Source organism: Rattus norvegicus, chromosome 1 (assembly GCF_036323735.1).
Source record: "Rattus norvegicus strain BN/NHsdMcwi chromosome 1, GRCr8, whole genome shotgun sequence".
NCBI classification, from domain to species: domain Eukaryota; kingdom Metazoa; phylum Chordata; class Mammalia; order Rodentia; family Muridae; genus Rattus; species Rattus norvegicus.
Window position 1 is genome coordinate 60203172 of NC_086019.1, and position 19142 is coordinate 60222313.

The following is a 19142-nucleotide window of genomic DNA, read 5'->3' on the forward strand; positions in this document are numbered from 1 at the left end:
AGGTGAAAGGAATAGCTGATGATCTGAGTTTAGTTCCAGAGGCACTGTTAATAATCAAACACAAATGTAGCCGACTTTTATCCTGTGTAAAAATCAGTCAGGGCATCCAGTCATCTAAAGTCTGGAAGCTGGGGAAGGGAACATGGAAAATGAATATCCTAGTAAGAGCACCATTGGAAGGGGAAGCCCTGGGTCCTGCTAAGACTGAACCCCCAGTGAACTAGATTGTTGGAGGGAGGGCGACAAGGGGGGGAGGATGGGGAGGAGGGAAGGGGATGTTTGCACGGAAACTGGGAAAGGGAATACTGGAAATGTATATAAAAAATACTCAAGTTAATATACATATATATATATATATATATATATGTATATATATATATATATATATTCACACTGAGGTCAACCCTAGATAGGGCATAGAGCAATCCACACATCATGGGATTCAACGGGGCGTTTTATGAAAGAGCTATTTCCCAGGAGCACACCTGTGTGTCAAGGCCTCCCTTCCAGCTAGGCCTTTGGAATCTCCAGTGCTAAACACTGTCTCTTCCTTTGCAGAAGTGAAACATAATAAAAATTCACACTTCACAGTACAGTGAATAGCAGTAATCGCGAAAGGTGTAAATAGAACCGATTAGTACCAGAGTATGTGGATTGATGTTATATGAAATGTGTGTGGATGCCGTGCAGTATCCTTTTCCATGTACCTACATACTGAGCAATGACCCTGTACAATTTCTCTCTAGACAGAACCATCTGGAATTCACTCACTGAGGGACTTATGCCCTGGAGTGGCAGCTACAGGTAGGACTTGTGCAACCATGTCACGAATCGAAGAGACAGAGATGCATGGATTAAATGGAGAGAAGCAGATTAGAATGGTCGAGAGGCTAACCAGCCAACAACTCCAAACCCACAGCAGGATGACAATGGAGAACAGCGAGCAGTTTCCCAGCCAGCCTCACTCTCCATAGCCAGACTTCTTCCAGTCCTTCCATTTTCCCAAGGAAAGAAAAGTTCAAAAAGCAGGGACAGGGAAAGAAAAACAGCTCTACTCCCAGGAGCCAAGGGCAAACCCCCTGGCACCTCCCTGTCTGAGCCCATAACCAGCCACAGCCCAGTCCTGGGATCATCTCTAGAGGCTCAGGGACCCAGGCAGATGAGCCCTGAATCACAAAGGGTTCCTCTACAGCATTCTATGGGTGTCAGTCCTGAGTCCCTGAGCCTGAGGTGCTCTGCACAGCTATTCAGAGAAGCCTTCTCCTGATCTCTGTACAAAGATCTCTGTGTTGGATGTCAGAGGAGAGTGTCCACCCAGCATGGGTTGGGGCTCTGGCCCTCTAATCTGTTGGTCCATGTTAACTTCTCCACAGAGAAAGCTTATGAGCTTTGCTGATGCATCCATTAGGCGTTTGGGGGATTCAAACTCAAGTCTCTGCCTAGTCCTGCAGCTTTGTCTCAGGTGTTTGATGATAACCTAGAACCTTTCTGAGGACTTATGAGAACAGTGTCCTCTTAATGGGTCAGTTTAGAAACAGCTTTGTCTTTAAAAAAAGAAAACTATACCATCAGTTTGAGGCTAATCCTTCAGAATTCAAAGAAAACTTGACACCCTGAGTGTAGACATGAGGACTTTAAAGCAGGATGCAGAGTAAACATTCAAAACAGAGAACTAGGGACAGCTAAACATCTTACAGGGTTTTATTTCTAACAGCCTAAAGTCTTTCCATAGCCCATAGAAGCCACAGTCTCAGAGTCCTTCCCAACCATGTTGACAGGTCCTATTGTGATCTCATGAGGAGCGATTGTGAGGCGGCCCAGCAAACACATATTAAGCTGTTGCCAGGCCTGGAATTCTTTGAGTGCTTTGAGAGGAGGTGTGGAGTGGAGCCCTCTGCGACTTGGTTGTATCTAGTGAGCTGTGTGTGGTTGTATCGAATTTTACTGTACTGTGTATATGTGTATGTATCAGTGTGTGTAAGAGAGTGTGTGTTGACAGATTGGCCTGTGTATGAGTGCGTCTACACTTTTGCCTGTGTGTTTGTCAGTATATGTAGGAGTGTGTGAGTTTACAGGTTTGTATGTGTGTATGTGTTTGTATGTGTGTATGTCTTCTTGTGCATACGTGTATCCCTGTGTGTATGTGTGTATGTGTCTGACGTGTGTTTTTCCAGCTTTGCTTGTGTGTAAGTATGCGTGTTTTGTGTGAATCTGGGTGTTTGTAAGAGTTTGTGTGAGTATAAGTTCACTTCTGTGTATTTCTGTGTGTGTGCCTGTGTGTGTGCCTGTGCCTGTGTGAGTGCCTGTGTGTGTGTGTGTCTGTGTGACTGTGTGTGCACGTGCCCATCCCCTTTTGCCCCTTGTATCTATATTACCTGCACCTCAGTGCAAGAGAGTATAGAGGCCAGAAGTCACCCTGGCTGCTGTTCCTGAGGTAGGTTCTCAACCTTATTTTCAAGACAGGCTCTCTCACTGGCCTGCAGCTGCCCAAGTATCTGGGCTGGCTGACCAGTCGCTCCCAGGCATTTGGTATGCCAACCCCATAATATCAGTTTAAAGGCCTATGTAGATGGCTGGCTGCCTATTTCTTGATTGATTGATTGATTTTTGGATGACTTCAAGAGAAAGAATTAGGTCACATATTGCCACGCCACTGGCTATTTCCTTATTGGGGTTTTGTTTTTTGTTTTATTTATTTATTTATTTATTATGGATTGCTGGTTTCATTTTTTGGTGGTTTTTATGTTCTCACATGCTATATTACTGCTTTGATTATTTACGGTTCTGCAGTCGGATGATTAACTCTATCTCCATTTTCAATGTCCTGCGGTTTCATCCTTTTACATTATTTCTGTTTCTCTATTTATTGAGCACAAGCAATCATTGGCTTAGACTTGATACAAATTTGCCCTTTGTGACACTTTGACTCTTCGGCCTTTGTTTAAGGTTTACTATTCACTGATATTTAACTGCCTTATTCCTTGTGGTTGGTTAATTTCAATTTTCAGTATTTTGCTCTGGATTGTTGTGGATTTTTGTGGATCACTAGGTCCTGAAATTCAATGGAGTTTTCCCTTAAGTGTTGGCTTTTTATATTTGTTTGTTTTGTCTTATACTAATTCTTCCTCCTCTCGTTTCTTTCATCTGTTTTTTTTTTTCTTCAATGAACATCTATTCATAGTATTGACCATCTTTGGCCGCCCAATCCTATTGTAGTATGACGATTTTTATTTTCATCATTGCATTTAGTATGTGTGTGCTCTTGGCTTTCTCTTTTGGGGTTGGTTATTTGGGTGGCTTTTACTTATGACTCTTCATATTTTCCCCTTAACTTTTTCATAATTTTGCTCTATTTTTCTAGTCTAGTTTTTACTTTGTCTTTGTTTGTTTTTTTTTTCTTTTGTTTGTTTCTTTTAGGTACCACAAGTGTAATTTTAGCTCCTATATTGCTCCATCTTTTTCATTATTTGATTCCATTTTTGTTATTTTTAGGTAGCATTAGTACTGATAAAATGCCTACAGAGACTGAGGAGGAGTTACCAACCCCTACACCCGAGCCCAGTATCTCTGAGGAGGGCAACTTCCATTCCCAATACCAAGTACTGGGGACAATTGGGCAAGGGGGCAACGCCAAAGTCCTCCTGGCACACCACCGGCTCACAGGAACCCCGGTGGCTGTCAAAGTTCTGCGAAAGGACAAGCAGTGGTTCCAGCCAGCCATGATGGAAGCTAACATAATGAGAAAGATCAACCACCACAACATAGTGTCTCTCATACAAGTTATTGAAAAGAAAACGAGAATGTACCTCATAATGGAGCTGGTGGAAGGCCAAGAACTCTACCAGTACATCAGAGAGTCAGGGCACATAGAGGAGGATGAGGCCCGGCAAATATTTGAACAGATATTGTCAGCAGTGAGCTACTGCCATGGAAAGGGGATTGTTCACCGAGACCTCAAACTGGACAATATAATGATTGATAAAAACAAAAAGGTCAAAGTCATCGACTTTGGGCTTAGCACCCAATTTCAACCTGGAAAAATGCTAAACCACCACTGCGGCACGTACTCTTTTGGTTCCCCTGAACTCCTCCTTGGCCATCGGTATGACGGGCCGAAGAATGATATGTGGATTATAGGAGTGGTCTTGTACTGTATGGTAGTGGGAAAGCTCCCATTTGATTCAGTGATCATTCAAGAACTGCAAAGACAAGTAGTGGCAGGGGTATATCCTGCTCCCTGTGGGGTTTCAAAAGAACTGGAGGACCTCCTTAGTAAATTACTGAGGGTAAATCCCAACTTTAGACCAACAGCAAGAAAGGCGATGAAACACCCTTGGTTCAAAGAACACTGGAACGGATTGATAGGTCCCTATGAAGAACTGCTTCCCCTCACACCAGACCCGGCCATTTTGGATGCCATGAAAAGCATTGGATTCCAAGCCTCTGTAGTAAAACACTCTTTAAAACAAAGAAAATATAATGAGGAAATGGCAACTTATTTCTTTCTACAAAAGCAGGCTCTCCAGGGGGATGGCTGCACAGCCCAGGCACAGCAAGTGAGTCCCGTTGCAGCCCCATTCCCTAACCTTGATCCTGCTGCTGCATTTAGATTAGAACCAAAGAGGAGTGGAAGCCTGCCAGTCCTTGGCACCCTGCGGGTGTCATCCTCCCATGGTCACGTATCTCACTATGGCCAGAATGCTCATCCAAAAGGAGGCAAAAGATACACTGTGGCTGGTCGTCTCAGGCCTCTACCGATGACAGCTACACAGGACCACTATCACAAATGTGCCGTGAGTGTCCCATGCATTCAAACAACAAGCATCTTCAGTGAGAAGAGTAGCAAGAAGGAAATCAAAGAAGACAACCCACTCTCCCACAGAGCCCCATTAGAGGATAAGCCCATCCCCAGCAGGGTCCGGCACAGAGGTTTTAAGGGGTGGACCAGGAATATAGCAAATGCCCTGATAAAGCTGTGTTGCTGCATGCCAAGGAGAAAGAAACCTCGCCTGGGGCAGAACAGAATCTCCCCCCAGAAATGAGCCACAGGGAGAGTCCAGAGAACAAGCAGCAGGCATAGCCCAGGTACCTTTGTGCTTTGTCCTTTTCAGTTTGCTCTATGCTTGTCCTTCCTCTGTCTCTGGTTTCCATTTTCCCCACAATTCTTACCTTGTATCTGCTCTAAGTTCTTTATGAGGTTTCCCCAACACCAAGCCTTCTCCCTCTTCTTGTATTCTCCTCTTCCCAGCAGGGACCCAATAGGATTGATGAGTTCCACACTCTACAGAGTTTTCTAGTTGGCCCATCCCTTCAGATGGACTCCAGCTCCCCCTTAGGCCAATAGCTCCCACAGGGTGAGGACAAGAGGTTCATGGGCTCATGGACTCCTCCAGGGGCTACTGATCTTTTCACATGTGGACATCAATCACAAGTGCTGCAGAATAGAGTCTTCTGTTTTCAAATGTAACATCCCATTCCATTAAGCCTCAAAACTAATTAACAAGGTTTGTCATTGAATAAGTATCAACAACCTAGTTTGTGGGTTATTGTTGATGGTCAGAATCCTGCATGCATGCATATTGTTTTGCATACTGTTTTTTTTTTGTTCCTAAGACCTAGTGATCTATTGAATTTTATAGGTAGTAGTTCTAAATGGTTTCTTTCAAAGACCTCAACTGAGAAGTAGAAAAAAGAAGTTATAATATAGTAAGGCAAATCAAAGCCCCAAATGGTAAGCTAAGAATTCTACCTCACTGTCTTTTTTGCTTGGAATAAATTGTCTTGTCTATTTCACAGTGTCATCTGGAAATTCTTTCATGTCCTCAGTATAAACAGTAGGTGATTTCAGACACATGGCAATGGAAAAGACACCAGGAGAAACTAAAGCAGCAACAGGAGTAGCAACAATAGCAGAAGCATCATTAGGCACAGCAGCAGCAGGAGGAGGAGAACGAGGAGCGTAGGATGAGGAGGAGGAGGAGGAAGATGAAGAGAGGAGGAGAAAGAAGAGGAGGAGGAGGAACAGAAGGAAGAGGAGGAGAAAGAGGAGGAAGAACAGCAGGGGGAAGATTTTGATTCCCTGTCCCCGTGAGAATTGCTGATGACTACTTCTGGACACAGATATCATGCTGAGAACTGTTTATCAAAATGATTTAACAGAATATTAATTTTCATAGAAGACATGTCAATGTTCCTGAGGGCATGCAGCCCTGGAAAAGAGAGCCAGATGGCAGAGGCAAGCAGCGTGGAATGTTCTTACTGAGGAAGACCTTCTCAAAGCTGATGATGTAATAGGTATGAAGGAGCAGTTCATGGGAGTCACGGTCCCATGCCCCTGTGTCAGGGCACACAGAGCTCCTAGCCTTGCATCCTGCGTGAGAGGGGACCTGGAATATTCCCTGATCCCCACAGGGTCCTGGATTGCAAGGTTCCCCCTCAGTTATGGTCCTCCCTGTGCCTCATGGGGTACGCAGCTTCTACGGGCTGAATTTATATCAGTGATTAACTGGAGCTGGACCACAACCACACCACAGGCAAGCCCTGGGCACTGAGGACATTAAGAGCAGCAGACAACATCTCCTCCGCTGCTTCTGACTCTGCTCCACAAGCCAAGGCAGCTCCCACACAGCAGGCATCCAGCCTAACTCCCAGCAGGGAGAGTGTGAGATGTCTGTGGATGAGCCCACAGGGACTACAGGATTCTGTGGGAAGACATCTGGTAGCTTCTGGAGCAGCTGCAGCAGCCAGGACACATGAACTACAGTGGAGGAGAGCTATAGGAACAGGTAGCAAAGAGCCTGATCTGGCCAATGCTGATCTGAATCCCTGAGTGCAGGCTGGAATGGTCACTCAGGGCTATTAGAGTGAAGGCCAGCCAAGGGCACACAATGTGTCACTAACATTCTCAAAGTCTTGTCCAGGAAAAAAACCACTGGCCTTGACCACTAAAGTTGAGTCCAGACTCATGGGCTACAGGATAGCAGATTGAACTGAGTCTGAATTCCCATGAGTATGACCTCTGGCTGCTCCCTAGGCTCAGTATAGATGAGCATGAGAAGGCACCATTGCTGTGTTTGCAGGAGTAGCAGAGAGCTCGGAATACATGACCCACTCCTAACCCAGACTGGAGCCACTCTGGGGAGGAGATGGCATCATTTGAGAGATGGGCTTATGCGGGACACTGTGCTCTGGTTTGTGGCACATACAGCTCCTGTCTTTCTTGCTGACAGTTCAGATCCTCAGCTGGCCTCATCATGGACAGTCCCATGAGGAGTGGGTGTTTGGTTCCTGCTTCCCAGTTAGGGCAGGAACAAGCCCAGACGCAGTGAGTAAGGAGAGTGCTTCTGTCTTGACCCAGCTTCCTTGTCCTCCCCCCTCCCCCAACTCATATCAGGAGCCACCCAGAGACCTTCATAGGAGTGTGGGTCATGTTAATCGGAATGCACAGCTGGAGATTAAATTCTGGGTAAGGTCTCCATACAGCCCTGGTGGCTCCCACACCCTGCCTACCTAAGTTTTCCCAATTGGGTCCTCAGGGTCGTGGAGAATCTTCTACAGGCTGCCCTGAAGATACAGCCAGTTTCTTGGTAACATTGTGTTTAGCAGAGGTTCTCTGCTTCAGGCACAGAGCCTTCCAGTGAGAGGGTTTGCTGAGTAGCACACCAGGACCAGAAAAGTGTAGAGCCCTCCAGTGGTAGACATCAAGTACTGCAGGAGTTTTTTCCTGATGTCTTCACATCTACCTCGTTCTAAAGGCTTTTTCTCAGACACATAGGGACCTAAGAAACTTGAGTTTGCACCCCCATAGGGAACCCAGGACACTAAACCAGCAGCCCTGTTAAACGTCGGCAGAGGACAGTCTGGGCTCTGTGTTTATAGAATGGCTCTAGACTGGTATGAAGACTGATTGACCAGCCAGTCAAGGAGAGTTAGGGACAGTTAGAGACTTGGAGGAGAGCATGAGCGGCAGACACAGCAGACTCCAGGCCAACAGTGGAACCAGTTCATTTAATAGAGAAGCATATGCCCTCCCAAAAGGCTGTCAGCTTAAGGCACTGCACTGAAGACCTGACCCAATAACATGCCCAATTTATACATCACCCACCTGTGGCTTGTGGAGGGTCCTCAGGGTAGATCCTAAAGTCCATCATGGCTGAAAGGCAGAAGTTTGCACATCATTGCAATGTGGAGGCTACTCTCAGCTTATGGGACCCACACACTCTGTGAAAAAGTTTGCTTAAGTGAAAGTTGGCCGTCCTTGAACTCTCTGGTCTTCCAGGGTAGTGTGTGTTGACCACATGCAGAGCCATTCCTGAAAAACATAAGAGCCAAAATTCAACAATAGGGAGAGAATCCTGTGCCAGATGGAATCCCTCAGGCCAGTGCGGATTCAGAGACATCCTATGCCATGGCATGGAGGCTCCCAAGAACTTCTAGGATCAATGTGAGCCACACCAGAGGCCACAGTCTATCCTGGGAGAACATTAAAGTATCTGGAATTATCAGGGACCCTAAGGTAGGTTCGTCAGGATATGGAGCTGATGCATGGTGGGATGCTTGGAGGATACAGCCTAAGCCTACATAGAGGGAAGTGTGTTATGAGAGCTAAGACAGAGTAACCACACAGTCTGAGAACAAGTTTGCTTAAGTGAAATTTGGCCGTCCTTGAACTCTCTGTTTTTCCAGGGTAGGATGGCCTATCGGGCCCAGGACAGAGCGACTATGCCAGAATTACAATGGCCTGTAATAGAGATGGAGAAGGTGTCAGGATGGGACTTGGGCAGTGGATGGAGCTCTATGACTGCAAAGCCTGCCTAGGCTCCCAGGACCCAGAGCTGGCTGCTGCAGGAAGTCCTAGATCACAACTCTGCCGTTCCTTTTCCCAGGTCTTGCTTTTAACTACTGGACCCAACACAAAGCCTCCCTTGCAGGCTTACCAGAGCATGAAAACGAAATGGCCACCTCCTGTAACAAAAAACACTTCTAGAAGAGGAAGGAGACATCAATACATTCACAAAACCTTCAACTCGAAATCTGTCTTGCCAATAAGTGTGCAGGGATGAAGGTAAAGCAGATATTGAGGGACCAACCAGTCAATGACTGACACAAAGTGAGATCTGTCTCATGTGACAGATACAACCTCTGACGCTATTTATGATATTCTTTCTGATTTACTTGCAGACAGAAAAGTAGCACACCTTTCTCCAGAGGCTTCACTCAGCAGCTGAAAGCCACAGCCAATCCTCAGATGGAGCTCGGGAAGTCTTGTGGAAGAGTTGGGGGAGAGTGACAAGGAAACTGGTTGGGTTAAAACACTACAAGAAGTCCCCTACCGTCAGATACCTTGGACCATGGAGTATGCTAGAGCCTGTGCAACCAACCCCAGAGCCGGGTTAGCTATCTGCAGTTGGTCTCCATGTGGGTCATCTGACAACTAGATCCAGGACTGTCTGTCTGTGTTGCCTGCCATTGGATCTGTTCCCCATACCCGGACTGCCTGATTGTAAATCTGTGGGGCAGAATGTGCTCGGGCCACCTGGGACTAGATGTCCCAGGGTGGTGTGGTACCCAGGGACTCTGCCCTTGTCCAAAGAGAAGGGAGAGCATTATGGTAGAAAGGATTTGTAAGGTGGGACTGGGAAGGGAAGAGGGAGAGTGACTGGGATCAGGATGTAACCTGAATAAAGAAGACATTATTGGAAGTAAAAAAGTTAGCCTGGAAAATGGAAAGATTGATAAGTGGCTAAGAGCACTGAATGCTCTTTCAGAGGTCCTGAGTTCAAATCCCAGCAAACCCATGGAGGCTCACAAATGTCTCTAATGACATCTGATGCCCTCTCTGGTCTTTCTAAATACAGCTACCCTGTACGTATGCATAACAAATGATTGATTGAATGAGTGAATGAATGAATGAATGAATAAATAAATTTTACCTAGTCTTAGTTATCAGGCAATGAATAAAATGTCGAGATTATGTTCAAACCCATGTCATGGATTGCCTGGATCTTTTAGATCTGCAGGAAACTTCTCAACGAAGAACAAGAGAGGCTGGAGAAGAATGGGGAAGGGTTTGATCCCTGAAGTTCCTCAGTGTCCACTAGCACAGCAATTGTCCTTGGGAGATGACATCTTTCACTATTCCTGACTGTTGCACCAATCAGAATTACAAGCTCTGTGGATGAACCTGTAAAAGAGGACAGTTGCTCTTTGGCCAATATGGAGGTTCCTGACCTCTCAGCAAGCTCACTGCTGACTTTTGAGGTCTCTGGAGGGTGAGCAAAATGAAGACACACAGAGTAGCCTCAGGTTGAGTCAGCCAGGCCCAGAGGGCTCAGTGGTGTCTCTCAGATTCCCAGGCCCTCCCTGAGATTGAACACACTACACAGTGTAAGAGGATTAGGGGATAACCAGGAAATGCAGTTGCTCAGGTGTCTGGCTCTGTAGGAGGGAAATAAATCACAGTGGGAAGCTTCAGGACAGTCAGGTTACCTGAGCCCTCCACAGAGTCTAAGTCCAGACTCACAGACATTCATCTGTCCACAAGTCTCCTAAACACAGGCCTTGACTGACCTGCAGTCCAGAGTATGTTATTATAAGTGTCGCTTAGAGAGAGGACAAACTTTCCAATTAGGCCTTTTCTGTGTCACACTGAGACTGGGTTTATGGTACAGCTGATGCAGATGGGGACTGGCCACAAGTGGCAGTCTATCGCAGATCATGAAATAAATAAATAAATAAATAAATAAATAAATAAATAAATAAATAAGTAAATACCCACTTATCTCACTGCCTGCAATCCTCATTGTCACCACAAGGGAGCGCTGCTTTGACCTTCTCAGAAAGAAAAGCTGACTTCCCTCAGGGAAATGGATGGATGGATGGATGGATGGATGGATGGATGGATGGATGGATGGATGGATGGATGGATGGGTGGGTGGGTGGGTGGGTGGATGGATGGATGGATGGATGGATGGATAGACAGAGAAGTGATTTGACTTAATCAGTTTCTTCCTTTCCTACTTTTCTGGTCGAAAACACACTGAACATGTCTGCTGCAATTGCTTGTTCTTCATTTCTGCTTTCTTTGGCTGTTCATTCAAGGCAGCTCCTTTAGAATCTGCTCATCTCAATAAAGGTCCATCTGTGGAATGTATAGCTTCTCAGTTAGGAGCTAAGGGATTCTTGGAAAGAGTTCCCAAAATCCCCTCTGGGGCATTTGCCAGTGTTCTCTACATCAGAGAGCAGCTGCATGAAGCAAACACACACCTGTCTGAACATTCCAGCTTGGGTGCACGTCACAGTGCACCTGCCCCAGGGTCCCTGTCAGTTGCACATGCCACAGGGCCACAACTACAAGATCCCTTCCCCAGGACTCATGCCCCCTTGCATCTCCCCCAGGATTCCTGCTCTGTTGTAACTGAACCAGGGTCCCTGCCCGGTTGATCCTGGCTCATGTTTCCTACTCAGTTTTACCTGCCCCAACGACCTTGTCCCACTGCACCAGCCTCAGGGATCCTGACCCATTGTGCCCACCATGCTGCACCTTCCTGAGAGTACCTACTAACTGTTCCTAGGTGGCATTTTTCAAAATCTAATTCAAAGATCTTGCCAGTCAGAACCCATTGTCTTTATTAACAACAAGTAGATATTTGCAGGGCTTCCTCACCTACACTTAATCAATCCCTTCTCTCAGTTGTCCATGTGGAAGCAAAGAAACTAGCAGCAGAACATGGATTATTCATTCAGGATATCAGCAGCCCTAGAATTCTCATGAGATGGGCTGCTGTGACTGTGACACACGGGTGGCAGGGAGTCTTTGACACTGAACAAGCCCAGAGTGCTGCCTCTGCTCACATTGTGCCAGCACCTTAGCCTACCTCTAGATGTCCTAAACTCTGAGAGGAGGAAGGAGATCTTCCTACATAGAAGATGTTCTCTGAATCTGTGCTGGCCAAGGTCAAGCCAGAGTGTTTGAACATGCCAGTTCTAGCCCCTGAGGGTTCTCTGCCTGTCTGGTGTTTTGTTGTGCTTTATGTCTGGCAAGGTGAAGATGTGGCCCATACTAGGAATATCTTTGTAGACAACTGCCCTGGGTTCCCATGCTAAAATTCAATTAGGGACTGACAGGGACCTAAATAACAACAAGACAGTGCCAAGACCATGAGTTCCAAAATCAAGAGCAAATGGGGCCTTGATGCTATCCTGTGCTGATCTGACAGGAGTCAGCACACACAATTCTCCTGCACATCCAATGCCCCTTGGAAAAATCCTCTGTCAAGGGTAAGTGATGCCTCATGAGAATGAACTGTCAGCGTAGGACAAGACACTTGGGACTACTGTCCTGAACTCACCAGTCTCAGATGAATGGGCTTTGAAAAGTTTTCAGGACACAGAATAGGGGTGTGTAAGCAAGTGCAGGTAATCCTTGGGTAACACATAGTTCCTGAGGAGGTTCTGAGAGCTGTTGGATCCACTCCTGGAAAAGGCAGCATTGTGTTCATGGGGGTAAGAAAGCATGAGCCTGCTGATGTTTTCACAGTATTGCATGGGAACAGTAACAATGCCCTTAGGAGCAGGATGTCCTAACACTCTCAGATCAAGCAGACAGCCTGGAGCCTATTAGGCCCATATCCCAAGAGAATGCCGCTCATGTGTGAAGCTTCTATAGCCAGGAAGCTGGAGCTGGGAACATTGACATTGTCTCAGTTAGGGGTTTACTGCTGAGAACAGACACACCATGACCAATGCAGCTCTTATGAGGACAACATTAATGGACACAGGATTGCAGGTTCAGAGACTCATTCCAGTATCATCAAGCTGGGAGCATGGCAGCATCCAGGCAGTCATGGTGCCAGAGTAAGTGAGAGGTCTACATATTCATCTGAAGGCTGCTTGGGGAAGATTGGCTTGCATGTGGATAGGAAAAGGGTTTTAAAGCCCATGCCCACAGTGACACACCTACTTTAACAAGACCACGCCTCCTAATATTGCCACTCCCTGAGCTAAGCATATACAAACCATCATAGACATCTTGCAGGAGGGTGGTACTGTTCTATCAGAGAGAAGCCTCTGCTCCCGTTAATATACTGAGGTCAACCCTGGGTAGGGCACAGAGCCCTCCACACATCCTGGGACTCAGGGAGGCATCCTATGAATGAGCTTTTTCCTAGAAGGACACATGGGTGTAGGCCTCCCTTCCAGCCAGGCTGTAGGGAGTCTCCAATGCTAAACTCTGTCTCTTTGCAGAAGTGAAACAATGAAAATTCACCCTTAACAGTACAGTGAATAGCAAAAATGGTGAAAGGTATAAAAAGAACCAATTAGTACCAGAGCATGAGGATTGGTTTTATATGAAATGTGGGTGGGTGCAGTGCAGTATCCTCCTGCATGTACCTACATGTTCAGTAACTACCCTGTTCAATGCAGCTTTACACAGAACCATCTGGAATCCATTCACTGAGGGACTCCATCCCTGGACTGGAAGCTACAGGTGGGACTTTTGTATCCAGGTCTCCCAGCCCTGGGACAGGGATGCATTGATAAAGTGGAGAGAAGCAGACTGGAATGGTGCAGAGGTTATCCTGCCAACAACCCCAAGCCCCCAGCTGCATGACAATGTAGAACAGCGAGCAGTTTCCGAGCCAGCCTCACTCCCCATAGACAGACTTCTTCCAGTCCCTCCTTATGCCAAGGAAAGAAAAGCAAAAAAAGTAGGGGCAGGGAAAGAAAAATTGCTCTACTCCCAGGAGCCAAGGACAAGCCCCCTCCCATCCTCTGATCTGACCCCATAACCAGCCACAGCCAAGTCCTGGGCTCATCTCTAGAGGCACATGGACCCAGGCAAATGAGCCCTTGAATCACAATCGGCTCCTCAAAAGCATCCTATGGGTGTCACTCCTAAGTCCATGAATCGGAGGTGCTCTGCACAGCTATTCAGAGAAGCCTTCTCTTGATCTCTGTGAAGATCTCTCTGTTGGATGTCAGAGGAGGGTGTCCATCCAGCATCAATCCAGGTTCTGTGGCCCTCTAATGTGTTAGCCCATGTGAACCTCCCCACAGAGCCCCACCTGTCCTTGTGCAACTCCTCCTTGATCGCCTTTTATAGGAAGATATTTAGGGTCCATTGCTGGAGGCAGGGAAAATGGCACACAGCTGAGGGTGGTAGACAAAACTGGGAACACATCAAATATTGAGTTGGTGTGAGGCTCCCTAAGCCATGCTTGGGCAGGTCTGTGCCAGCGATCCCATAAGACCCTTTGATTCTCCCCATGTACACAGCAGGAACCAATTGCCAGGCCTACCCTCTGCCCAGAGCAAAGGAGATTGGAACTTGGTTTCCAACACTGCCCATTCCTATAATACCTGACCTTGTAACCCTTGCTCCCTTTGGGGCTCAACAGTCCCCCTCAAATGTAGACAACAATGTCTAGATGGTGTTCACAGCTTTTCTTGCCTGAAACTGTGCTTTGTTTGATACTACAATTCAGGAAGTAGGGACTTAAACTTGAGATCACTGACTCAGGCTAGGGAAAACTCCAGGGCACCTGAGCTCAGCTGCAAAGGCAGAAGCTGAACCACAGTGAGCAGAGGTGGCACATTTTCCTGTTTCTTTCCTTTTCTGCTCTCAGGCCTTTCAGTGAACTCTACAGATGAGGATCTTTCCTCCCAGGCTTAGTGTCTGCAGCCATGAGAGTCCTCTACAGGGGACTCCAAACCCCAGAAGAGTCTTCAGAAGGAAAGGGCTACACACTGCACTGCCCCCAGCACTCTGAGAAACAGAGACCCTTTCTGGGCTTGGGCCAGTCAGTGCTCAATAGTTAGCTTCTGGCTGCACTGGCTGCTCACAAATAACACAGCTGCCTGGGTCCTGAGACCTGGCTGTCACAGACTGTGATTGAGAATTCATTTCAACTGTGTCAGCATAGCCACTCTGTTCCTTCTGGCCCCAGGTTGCACAGAGCTCCTTGTCCTCATACATGTCTCTTCCATCACTGGACCTTAATATTTAAAGTGAGCCCTACACTCAGGATGGACTTGGTTTTCTATACATCATGCCAACCTCTGTTTGATAGGAAGTGTCTGCCTGTGTATGCATACCCCCTTATGTGCCTAGGTGTCCATGCATACCACTACCCCATGTCCTGTCAGAGGCCATCCTCTGACAGGTCCTCACGCCTGCATGTCAGACCACCTGTCTTCAAGCCCCAACCCCTCCCCACTCCACAGATGTTGAGCTTATGGTCTTTGCTGATGCATCCAACATTGATGGGGGTTTTGGGGATTGAAACTCAATTCCTTACCCTTGGGAGGCAAGTGCTCTGCCTATCCCTGCAGCTTTGTCTCAGGTGTTTGATGATATCCTAGAGCCTTTCTGAGGATTTATGAAATCAGTGTCATCTTGATGGGTCAGTTTAGAAACACAGCTTTGTTTTTTTTTTTTAACAGTGTACCATCAGTTTGAGGCTAATCATTCAGAATTCAATGAAAAAGTGACACCCTGAGTGTAGACATGACGACTTTGAAGCAGGAGGCATAGAAAACATTCAAAACAGAGAACCGAGGAGAGGTAAACATCTTACAGGCTTTGATTTCTAAAAGCCTTAAATCTCTCCATAGCCCACAGAAGCCAGAGCCTTGAAGCCCTTCCCAACCATGTCATGACAGGTCCTATTGTGACCTAATGAGGAGCAACTGTGAGGCGTCCCAGCCAACAGATGTTAAGCTGTTGCCAGGCCTGGATTTCTTTGAGTGCTTTGAGAGGAGGTGTGGAGTGGAGCCCTCTGCGACTTGTTTGTATCTTGTGAGCTGTGTGTGGTTTTATTGGATTTTACTGTACTGTGTATATGTGTAAGTATCAGTGTGTGTAAGAGAGTGTGTGCTGACTGATTTGTCTGTGTGTGAGTGCGTGTACACTTTTGCCTGTGTGTTTGTCAGTATATGTAGGAGTGTGTGAGTTTACAGGTTTGTTTGTGTGTATGTTTGTATGTGTGTACCACTTCTTTTGTGTGTGTGTGTGTATGTGTGTGTGTGTGTGTGTGTGTCTGTGATGTGCATTTTTCCAGGTTTACTTGTGTGTAAGTATGTGTGTGCCTGTTCCTACGTGAGTGTGTTTTGTATGAATCTGGGTGTTTGTCTGTGTGTGTGCCTGTGTGTGTGTGTTTGTGTGTTTGTGTGTGCACGCACGTGCCCATCCCCTTTTGCCCCTTGTATCTATATTACCTGCACCTCAGTGCAAAAGAGTGTAGAGGCTAGAAGTCACCCTGGCTCCTGTTCCTGAGGCAGGTCCTCAACCTCATTTTCAAGACAGGCTCTCTCACTGGCCTGCAACTGCCCAAGTACCTGTCTTGGCTCTCCAGTGGCTCCCAGGAATTTGATATGCCAACCCCATAATATCAGATTAAAGGCCTACGTAGACTGCTGGCTGCTTATTTATGGATTGATTTTTTTCTATGTGTTTAAGAGATAGAATTAGGCCATATATTCTCAAGACCACTGGCTATTTCCTTATTGTGGTTTTGTTTTATTTATTTATTTATTTATTTATTTATTTATTTATTTATTATGGATTGCTGGATTCATTTTGGTGGTGGTTTTTATGTTCTCACATGCTATATTACTGCTTTGATTATTTACGGTTCTGCAGTCGGATGATTAACTCTATCTCCATTTTCAATGCCCTGCGGTTTCATCCTTTTACATTATTCCTGTTTCTCTATTTATTGAGTACAAGCAATCATTGGCTTAGACTTGATACAAATTTGCCCTTTGTGACACTTTGACTCTTCGGCCTTTGTTTAAGGTTTACTATTCACTGATATTTAACTGCCTTATTCCTTGTGGTTGGTTAATTTTAATTTTCAGTATTTTGCTCTGGAGAGTTGTGGATTTTTGTGGATCACTAGGTCCTGAAATTCAATGGAGTTTTCCCTTAAGTGTTGGCTTTTTACATTTGTTTGTTTTGTCTTATACTCAGTCTTTCTCCTCTCATTTCTTTCATCTGACCTTTTTCTTCAAACAATCCACTCACAGTATTGATCAGCTTTGGCCGCCCAATCCTAATGTAGTATGACGATTTTTATTTTCATCATTACGTTTAGTATTTGTGTGCTCTTCGCTTTCTCTTTTGGGGATGGTCATTTGGGTGGCGTTTACTTATGATTCTTCATATTTCCCCCTGTTCATAATTTTACTCTATTTTTCTAGTCTAGTCTTTTCTTTGTTATTATTTTTTTCTTTTTGTTTCATTTGTTTCTTTTAGGTTCCACATGTGTAATTTTAGTTCCTGAATTGCTCCATCTTTTTCATTATTTGATTCCATTTGTTTGTTATTTTTAGGTAGCATTAGTACTGATAAAATGCCTACAGAGACTGAGGAGGAGTTACCACCTTCTATTTCCGATCCCAGTATCTCTCAGGAGGGAACCTTTCATTCCCAATATAAAGTACTGAAGACTATTGGAAAAGGAAGCCATGCCAAGGTCCTCCTGGCCCCCAGCTCACAGGAACCCCAGTGGCGGTCAAAGTTCTCCGAAAGAACAAGCAGTGGTTCCGGCCAGCCATGACAGAAGCAAACATAATGAGAAAGATCAACCACCCCAACATTGTTTCTCTCTTACAAGTCATTGAAAACAAAACTAGAATATACCTCATAATGGAGCTGGTGGAAGGCCAACAACTCTACCAGTACTTCAGAGAGTCAGGGCAAGTAGAGGAGGATGAGGCCCGGCAAATATTTGAACAGATATTATCAGCAGTGAGCTACTGCCATGGAAAGGGGATTGTTCACCGAGACCTGAAAGTGGACAATATAATGATTGATAAAGACAAAAAGGTCAAAGTCATCGACTTTGGGCTTAGCACCGAAACACAACCTGGACAAATGCTAAACCAGCACTGCGGTGCGTATTCTTTTGGTTCCCCGGAACACTTCCTTGGACTTCTGTATGACGGGATGAAGAATGATATGTGGACAATAGGAGTGGTCTTGTATTATATGGTAGTGGGAAAGCTCCCATTTGATTCTGTGATCATCCAAGAATTACAAAAACAAGTTGTTGCAGGGGTGTATCCTGCCCCCTGTCGGGTTTCAGAAGAACTGGAGAACCTCCTTAGTCAATTACTAACAGTAAATCCAATGTATAGACCAACAGCCAGCGAGGTGATGAAACATGCCTGGTTCAAAGAACACGGGAAGGGGTTCACAGTTCGTTGTGAAGAACCGCTTCCCCTCAGGCCAGACCCTGAAATTTTGGGTGCGATGAAATGCATGGGATTTCAAGCCTCTGTAATAAAATACTCCCTAATAAAAAGAAAATATAATGAGGAAATGGCAACTTATTGCTTCCTACAACAGCAGGCTCTCCCGGGGTATGGCTGCACAGCCCAGGCACAGCAAGTGAGTCCCATTGCAGCCCCATTTCCTAGCTTTGATCCTGCTGCTGCTTTTAGATTACAAAGAAAGAGGAGTGGAAGCCTGCCAGTCCTTGACACCTTGCAGGTGTCATTCTCCCAAGTTCACGTATCTCATTATGGCCAGAAGGTTCATACAAAAGGAGGAAGAAGGTCCACTGTGGCTGGTCGTCTCAGGCCACTACCGATAACACCTACACAGGACCACTATCACAAATGTGCCATGAGTGTCCCATACATTCAAACAACAAGCATCTTCAGGAGAAGAGTAGCAACAAGGAAATAAAAGAAGATAATCTACTCTCCCACAGAGCCCCATTAGAGGATGAGCCCATCTCCAGCAGGGTCGGGCACAGAGGTTTTAAGGGGTGGACCAGGAATATAGCAAATGCCCTGATAAAGCTTTGTTGCTGCTTGCCAAGGAGAAAGAAACCTTGCCTGGGGCAGAACAGAATCTCACCCCAGAAATGAGCCACAGGGAGAGTCCAGATAACAAGCAGCAGGCACAGCCCAGGTACCTTCGTGCTTTGTCCTTTCTAGTTTGCTCTATGCTGGTCCTTCCTCTGTCTCTGCTTTCCATTTTCCCCACAATTCTTACCTTGTATCTTCTCTAAGTTCTTTTATGAGGTTTCCCCAACACCAAGCCTTCTCCCTCTTCTTGATTTCTCCTCTTACCAGCAGGGACTCAATATGAATTCCCCACTCTAGAGAGTTTTCTTGTTGACCCATCCCTT

At 46.0% G+C, this 19142-nt stretch overlaps 2 protein-coding genes and 1 pseudogene across 2 annotated transcripts; all 3 read left to right on the forward strand.

The window, feature by feature from the left end:
• Positions 1 to 19142, forward strand: part of LOC134485036 (sperm motility kinase Y-like) — a 319058-nt pseudogene that overhangs the window by 88285 nt on the left and 211631 nt on the right.
• On the forward strand, positions 1830 to 5247 carry LOC134485034 (sperm motility kinase Y-like). Its single transcript, XM_063280853.1, has 2 exons — positions 1830 to 2434; positions 3493 to 5247. The coding sequence occupies exon 2, from the start codon at positions 3513 to 3515 to the stop codon at positions 5040 to 5042; it is 1530 nt and encodes a 509-aa protein (XP_063136923.1). The 5' UTR covers positions 1830 to 2434; positions 3493 to 3512; the 3' UTR covers positions 5043 to 5247.
• On the forward strand, positions 15746 to 18987 carry LOC134485039 (sperm motility kinase Y-like). The gene is made up of 2 exons (XM_063280857.1): positions 15746 to 15846; positions 17335 to 18987. Exon 2 carries the CDS (start codon positions 17558 to 17560, stop codon positions 18692 to 18694), a length of 1137 nt encoding a protein of 378 aa, XP_063136927.1. The 5' UTR covers positions 15746 to 15846; positions 17335 to 17557; the 3' UTR covers positions 18695 to 18987.